Here is a 7,695-nt window from a genome sequence, read left to right as displayed (position 1 = left end):
CTGCCGAACGCGGCCGTCAAAGTCGGGCGCTGCCCATCGGATCGGCTTCCAGTGCGCGGGAGCAGCTAGAGAGCTTTACGCCAATGAAGTGCTTGGAAACTCTCTATCTCTCTAAGAGAATTCGTAGATCTACTGTCCAAGGTGAGGCCAATGCCCACGGGTACCCGCCCGGGCAGCAAGCCAAGGACTCTGGAGCATCCCACTTATGTAGCTAATTGACATTAGTCTCGTGGACGGGCCGGGGCTTGGTGTCGGCCAACGAAATCCACCCACGCCTAACATGAGTGATGATAGAATTGGGATTCCAAGCCCACAACCGTGCTTGGTAAGGCTTCAGGCGGATACTGGTCATATCTACCTGCAAAATACGAAGATGACTTGTGTCTGCCCGTCTCAGTCCGATGGGTCACCCCATGTGGATGTTGCCAGCAATCACCTGCAGCCCTCACTTAGAGACACGCACAACAAGTTCCTCGAACGCGTGGTGTTCGAGCGTCTCTGTGGGTTACATTTGGCACCAGATTGGGCTCGAAAATTGCATTTTTCAAGGCAAGCACGAAGAGCACGCCGAAAGATGCGTCGTTGGGTAGAACGGGCGCCATGGCGGCACATATCTTCGGCAGCTCTGGACCCTCTGGCCGTTCACTACCACGAAACACTGGCCTCAAGCCTTGAGAGAGAGTTTGGTCCAGTGTCGAAGATGCATGTTCCACTGCTAAGTTTCTGTCTGTTCCTTAGGTTGTGCATAGAGCCATTCGATGTCACAGTTGCATTGACAATCTTAGAGGCATATGCTGGATCCCGCGTTGACTCGTTAAACGTGCGATGCTACCCAGGTATTACCGTCTCGGGGCTTGTGGAAGCAGTCGCTCTGCAGTATGCAACAGTACACGGCTGTGAAGCTTTTGATGCAATAGGTCGAGCGGAAAGTCGTTACGTTTTCAAAGTCTCAGGGCTAACCGAATATTTGCTACATTCAGATTGGCGTGTCATGGACTACCATTGGGTTGCAATTGCACGGCGCAAGCACGAGCGTCTTCATCTTGAGCTTAAGCGGCTTGATAACGACACAATTATTAAGCTTGCACCCGCACGTGCAATTACGCTCACTGATATGCATCAACGTGATTGGCTTGGCTGTGCGCTCTATGGTGATTACGATGAGTCTGAGTGGACTGTATCTCCGCATTCTTTGCGAACCACAAATAATGTGCTCGAGGAAGCAGATGCGGCCAGTGATGGCGAATTTGATAGCAGCGCAGCATTATCACCTTCAGTAGCGAGTCTGATGACGCTTTCTGACATTCCACCTCAGGTAGCGTGGCGTGTACTTGTGCATCGTAGTGTGCATTGTCCTGGCGACTTGCCCAGCGAAAGTCTCGAAATTGAGCTCCAACTCTTCAACGCGGGGACTGAGGATGAGATTCTATCTGGAACTGGTACTCGAGTCCACTCTCGAACACAAGTGACAGCCCTGATCACGAAATGGGTCCCCAGCGCTGTGCTCCAGCATCCGCGTGCCACTAAAGCTTGCACACTGCCACGTTCAACGCGACTCACTCTTACTGTTTTTGCGATTGGTAGTCTCGATGCGGATGCTTGTCATGACAATGTGTGTCATAACAATATCAGCGTTGATGCTAGAAGCGATCCAGGTGCTGCCAGTCGGCACCGACTGTCTGCAACGAAGGATCGCATCGCCATAGCACAAGTTGGGCTTCCTATCGTCGATGACTGCGGACTTCTCCGTACCGGCAACATGCGGCTACATCTATGGCCATGTGATGCAATTCGCGCTGCACGTAGACTGAAAGATGTTAAGACTGCAGATTATTGTGATGTACAGGTCTCTGACAAAAAATTCGATTGGTGCATAACTGGTGGGAATCCTCAGAGAGATGCTGGTGCCTTAGATGTCACATTTCTTTTGGATGGTGTCACAAATCCCGTCTTTGCTGACGATGTTCCGACCATGGGTGACCTTCTTTGGACCAAAAATAATCAGAACACTGATGAGCCTATTCTAGGATTGGATAGACTATGCTACTTAAATGACGGGAACAGCTCCACCAGTGCTAATGGTAAGCCTGGCTTCTGTGAAAAATATAGGCTTTCATTCAACATCTTAGCTATGGCTCATAAAGACTTGCAGCCAACCTCTGCTACTTCTTGCCTTGAAGAGAATCACTCAATCAGTACCCTACTGTGTAGAGCGCCCCTTCGACGTCTTTCACAACATGAACGCGAATCTTTATGGGAGTACCGTGAGAAGCTGCGTCTGCTGCCCGAGATAATGCCAATTTTTTCGCTTGCTATTCCACGCCAAAATCGTGATGCATTTGCCGAGGCACGCGTGTTTGCAGCCTGTCATTGGTGGCAATATAGAAACATACAAGAGGCCCGGTGCTGTCGGCGCTGGGGTATACTGTCCGCACAAACACGCGTTGCACTCGCGTGTCTCAGTGCGCAACATGCCGACTGCTTTACCCGCGCCTTTGCCTGTCAACTTCTTGACGAGCTCGCAGACAAGTCGCTATTCGAAATTTTCCTGCAGCTCACACAGGCGCTCAAATTAGAAGCTCAACATGACTCAGCTCTGGCCCGCCTTCTGATTCGCCGCGCTGCTTGCAGCCCTCTTTCTCTCGGTCACCGCCTGTTTTGGCTTCTCCGTGCAGAGATGCACTTGCCAGGATTTTCTGAGCGCTATGGTGTTGTGCTTCACGCATTTCTTTCATGTCTTGACTCTGACTTTTGTGACCGCCTGGATGCTGAGTGTAAGCTTGATTCCATCCTCTCTAATGTCGCTGCTCGTGTTAAGCACCATCCCACTAGAGCTGCGCGTCAGCATTGCGCCCAGCGATGGTTGACCGCCGCCAATCATGCCCTCAAAGATTTTGAAACCGAACGCCACCAGCGGCTGGCAAAGCGTCTTGGTGTCAATGCGGGCACCTCTGTACACAATGCTTGGAAAGCTATTCACGGGTACAGCACGTGTCTGAACCCAGCGTTACGCTGTGGTAGGATTCGTGTGGAGCAATGTAAAGTGCTCACTTCGAAGAAGTTGCCTCTCTATGTGGTCCTTCAAAATTGCGACTGGCGTGGCGATGACTTTCACCTCATTTTCAAAGATGGTGATGATCTCCGTCAGGATCAGCTCACGTTGCAACTTCTCCGCCTCATGGATGGTCTCTGGCGCAATGCAGGGCTTGACCTTCAGATGTTGCCGTATGTGTGTGTCGCTACGGGCCATAATACTGGAATGATCGAAGTTGTGCCCAGCGCGACGACTACCGCTGACATCCAGGTCGAATATGGTGGCGGCGCTAAGGGTGCCTTCAATGACCAGGTTGTTTCCTCATTTCTTCTGCAGCATAACCGAGATGCAACGCAGTATGAACGTGCACAGCAGAGCTTTCTTAAGACTTGCGCAGGTTACTGCGTTGCGACCCATGTTCTTGGTATTGGTGACCGCCACGCCGATAACATCATGGTTACAAAACGTGGTAGACTTTTCCACATAGACTTCGGCCATTTTCTTGGAAATTTCAAATTCAAATACGGCGTGCGGCGTGAGCGGTCCCCGTTTGTCTTTACACCCGAAATGAAACGTGTTATTGTCCACACCCCCGGAAGGATTACAGAGCAAATCAGACTTCTTCATGATATCCGATTAAGTCGTGGTGATGTCACTGGTCATTTTCCTCTGGGTTATCCTCACTTTGAGCACTTGTGCCGCCGTGCATACAATGTATTTGCATCTCTAATCACAGGATGACAGACTTACATTTGCCCCGTGTAGGTCCTCCGTGTGAAAGGTACTGTTATCGTTACACTTTTTACTCTAATGCTTCCAGCTGCTATGCCAGAGCTACTTGACTCTGAAGATATCGATTATTGCCTTGGACAACTCGCACTTGGTCTCTCCCCCCGGGAGGCCGCTGAGTCGTTTAGCAGGGACATCAAGCTTGCCCAAGCTGCCATCTCCAGGCGGCTTGACAACTACATCCATAACTGGAAGCACACCCGCGCAGAACCATCGTAATAAATTCTTCCAAGTTGCCTCAGTATTACTGGCACAAGTCGGCAGGACCGTTCACCGGGTAATTGCTCGTGGCCTACAAGAGGAAAACCAAGACTGGAGAACTGCCAAAACCTAGTACGGCAAGCAGCTCTGCACAAAAACGTGCTCCTGCCGGCGAAGGAAAGGATCGAAGAAGCACTGAACTTCGGAGGAATCCAAGAAATCACCGCAGGAAGCAGGGCGCGCATGGAAGAAGTAGACGCGGTCGTTGCGAAACTCGAGGACAAACTGGGAAACAACTGGGCAGAGTTCACATCGTCACGCAACAGCTTCCACGGCGTCGAGGCCAGCAGCATAGTGCGGAACCTCGACTCGTGGCGTGGAACCGAACAGGAGCGACGCTACGTCCTCGAGAAATGCGAAGACCACTGGCACGGCATAAGCTAAACGCCCCCGCCGACGACGACTCTGACTGAAACTATTCAGTCCCGACTCAGTTCGACCTGAGTACGACCGCGGCCCCGCCCCCGACAACCATCCCAAAAGGCAGCCCCAGCCACTGTGACCCCGAATATGGACGCCTCCGCCCGCCACGCCTCCTAGAGCAGGCTAACTGTGATTTGCCTCGATAATCCCCGGGAAATCCAGCGATCCGCAGCCGCGCCCCATACTGAGACTGAGTCGACTCAGTAGTCTCGGTATGAGCCGCGACGACCGGCCGCGCGGCGGCCCGGAGGAGGCCCCACTCAACCCCGCTAGAGAATTTTCTCTAGTTAGAGGGATGTGAATTCTCTCTAGTTAGAGGGATCTATCTGAATAGAGCACTAGCTTGAGTCACCATCATCCCCCATAATTTACATTACCTTACTCCCTTACTATCGCGACGGCACACTATGGAGATGGCACTGTGGCGAAGTACGACAAGTCCAGCCAGCTGGACTCCAAACAGCAACGAGATAGTAAACTCCGGGAGGGGGGAGCAGCCTGATGGGGCTACCCTGCCGTCCGAGGGTGAACTATCGAGGTTACGCAATGGCGGCCCGGCGTCTCTGTTATCCTCACGTCACCTCAGCTGCTGGACGAACGGGCAGCGGACCTGCCTCACTAGGTCCAGGAAGACTCTCCGTCTATTACAGTGCGGGACGCAACTATAACAGGGTTAGAAAGTATTAAGGGAGGGAAAGGATATTGGGTGGCTCTGTACCAGCGAGCCACTAGGGCGTTACAAAACTCTCTGTCTCTCTAGCCCAGGAACCTCCCGCTGGCTTGCCGCTGGCTCGCCCCAGGCGGGACCCCAGGAACCCGCGAGGTCCACGCGAGGCCCAGCGACGACGTCCCCGGCAATAATGGGCCGGCGGCTGGGAGCGGCGGGTGGGGCTTTACTCAGGCGCCGGGGCCCTAACCGGGCCCCAAACTAGAACGCGTCGTATTTCCCGCGGGCTCTGCCGGGCCTCAGTGCAAACATGAGTACTGGGTTTCTGGTTTGGCTAGGCCGACCAGCGTGTCGATGACAAGGGCCTTTTCCTCTGCGAATTGGTCATCATCTCTATCATTATGGAAGTTCCGGAGGTATGCGACAAGCTTGTCTTTATTCTTGAAAAGGATCGAGTTAATAGCATCTGGCTTGCGTGGGTTGGCTACGAAAACCTGCACCAACAGACTATGACACGACAACTCATCACTGTACACAGAGAAAATTGGCTTTAAATACATGGAACGCTTCTATTTGAATCCTCGCCTTTTTGCTCCTGAGGAGACTCATGAGAACCTTGAGGTTCTCAGGGTCAGAGATATACTTCATCATAGTGCTGAAATTGGCCCTCTCGAGCAGCAGTTCGCCAAGTAGGCGAAGGCTCTCACGGCATGTAACGTAGTTCTCTGATTGAAGGAGCTGGTTGTAGTGCAGCACGAACGTCTCATAGTTGGCCTCGATGAAAGCTGCAGCTAGAGAGCAGTGGCCAACAAGTAGAGCCTTCAGCAGCTCGAAAGCATCTGATGCCACCTCGAAGCTTTTGAGACGCACAAAATCCTAGTATAAAATTGATTATTCAATCAAGAAGCGGGACAATCTTACTGTAAAAAAACGCCAAAAGTATGGTGCTTCCAAAAGCGATTTCGCGACAATCTCATGCCTCGCTGTTTCTCTCAGCCTACTCCAAGACAATTACACCGATACTTGTTTTCTTGTACACTGTGCATGACATCATTCCGCAAATGAGAGCAAGGTCAGCTTTGTCGTCTTTGTACGCATCGATGAGAGAGGAGAGAATAATAGTATTGTTGGCCACGTTCGCAGCAAATGCGGCTCCGTCAGATCTACGCGCAAGGTTGGTAAACACATGGGCTGCATTCTTCCGAGTTTCGAGGGGTAGAAGATGCAGGCATGAGACCAGCATCACAGCAAACTCTGGTTGCACGATAGCTGCGGCTGCTACTCGTGCACCCCTACCTTCATCATGGTCTTTCTCAGCATCGCCTAAATACTCTTCAGGGCAAGACATTGTTTGCCCCCTGACACAGGCACTCGCCGATCAGGATCAATTTTAATTCCTGAAGTTGCTTATCTACAGTCGCCGAGGCCATCTGCGCGTTGGCTTGGGCGGCGGTGGCGTCGGCGCCTGTTTCGAGCGCCTCGTCAACTGCACGCATCGCAGAAGTTAGCCGCAACGCGGCGGAGGTCACTGTCGAAATTAATTCTTCCGGTGATGCGGAGCGCGCTAGAAGCCACATTGCGCGCCCGAAGAGGCGTGTTTCGGAGGTGGAAAAATCATGAGGCATGTAAGAGGCCCGCAGTCGGCCGAGGCTCGGCCGATTGGGGCTGGTGGAGCCTTGGTGGGCCGCCAGGGTACCTACCTACCCCGGGTTCTATCGCCGATTTTCGGCCGCCGCGGCCAAAAAAAAGTTTCGGCGAGTGACGTGGTGGCGGCGCGGCGGTAGCCGGCCAGGTAACGCACGCGCGCTGCGCGGGTGCCGCCCGCGTACGAGCAGATGATGAACGAGTCGATAGTGGAGACGTCCAGCCGAGACATGGACAGGACATAGGGACAATCACCATCCAAGACAACGCAACGCGTCTATCGGAAAACCTGCAAACCGAACGGATCACCAAGTCACAACACAAACTTTACCAGTGGATACGTAGAGAGACAGAGAGGTCCGTCGGCTCTAGGGGGCTGGTTCCCTCGGTGGGGCTGTCCGTGATGCCATCTAGCCATAGGATTTTTGACAACTTCGAATAGCCTATCAGGCCCGGCGGCATCATTAGTGGCAATGGCCGCTCTTGCCGCGCGTGCTCGGCGCCAGCGCCGTCTCCAGCCGATCCGAGATTATCGGGTGGTCCGCCGTGACCCCGGCGAGGTTGGTGGCAAGCGCTGTCGGCGGCGGCGATCATCTCGACGCGCGCGCACGCGTCGAGTAACGGGATCGCAGCCGCGGCGCGCGGCACCGCCTACCTCCGCCCGACGGCGCCGCGCAGACTTCGGGGCCGTCGGACCTTTCGGCACACTCCACGCGCCGGCCGCGGAGCCGTCTAGGTGTCTTCGCCGCGCGACGTTCGCGCCGGTGGAGCCCGCGGCGCGTCGGCGACGTCGTCCGCGGGCGCCGCGGGCGCCCGCCGCGCGCGGCCTCGGTCCGCCGCAGCGACGCGCGGCGCGGGAACGCGTCGTTCGATGTCA

General features: G+C 54.0%; 2 protein-coding genes across 2 annotated transcripts; one reads left to right on the top strand and one right to left on the bottom strand.

Annotated features, from left to right (window-relative positions):
- Positions 1 to 2,109: 2,109 nt before the first annotated feature.
- On the top strand, positions 2,110 to 4,060 carry AURANDRAFT_39233 (hypothetical protein; the record flags this gene model as incomplete). Its single annotated transcript, XM_009043348.1, has 3 exons — positions 2,110 to 2,735; positions 2,835 to 3,685; positions 3,800 to 4,060. 3 exons carry the CDS (start codon positions 2,132 to 2,134, stop codon positions 4,040 to 4,042), a joined length of 1,698 nt encoding a protein of 565 aa, XP_009041596.1.
- A 1,221-nt stretch (positions 4,061 to 5,281) lies between these two features.
- On the bottom strand, positions 5,282 to 6,772 carry AURANDRAFT_39228 (hypothetical protein; the record flags this gene model as incomplete). Its single annotated transcript, XM_009043312.1, has 5 exons — positions 5,282 to 5,668; positions 5,709 to 6,050; positions 6,096 to 6,171; positions 6,224 to 6,497; positions 6,550 to 6,772. 5 exons carry the CDS (start codon positions 6,749 to 6,751, stop codon positions 5,474 to 5,476), a joined length of 1,089 nt encoding a protein of 362 aa, XP_009041560.1.
- Positions 6,773 to 7,695: the final 923 nt, after the last annotated feature.

This window comes from Aureococcus anophagefferens (genome assembly GCF_000186865.1).
Source record: "Aureococcus anophagefferens unplaced genomic scaffold AURANscaffold_51, whole genome shotgun sequence".
Classification (NCBI taxonomy): Eukaryota; class Pelagophyceae; order Pelagomonadales; family Pelagomonadaceae; genus Aureococcus; species Aureococcus anophagefferens.
Note: the sequence above shows the minus strand (reverse complement) of the source record. Positions and strands in the feature narration are given on the sequence as shown.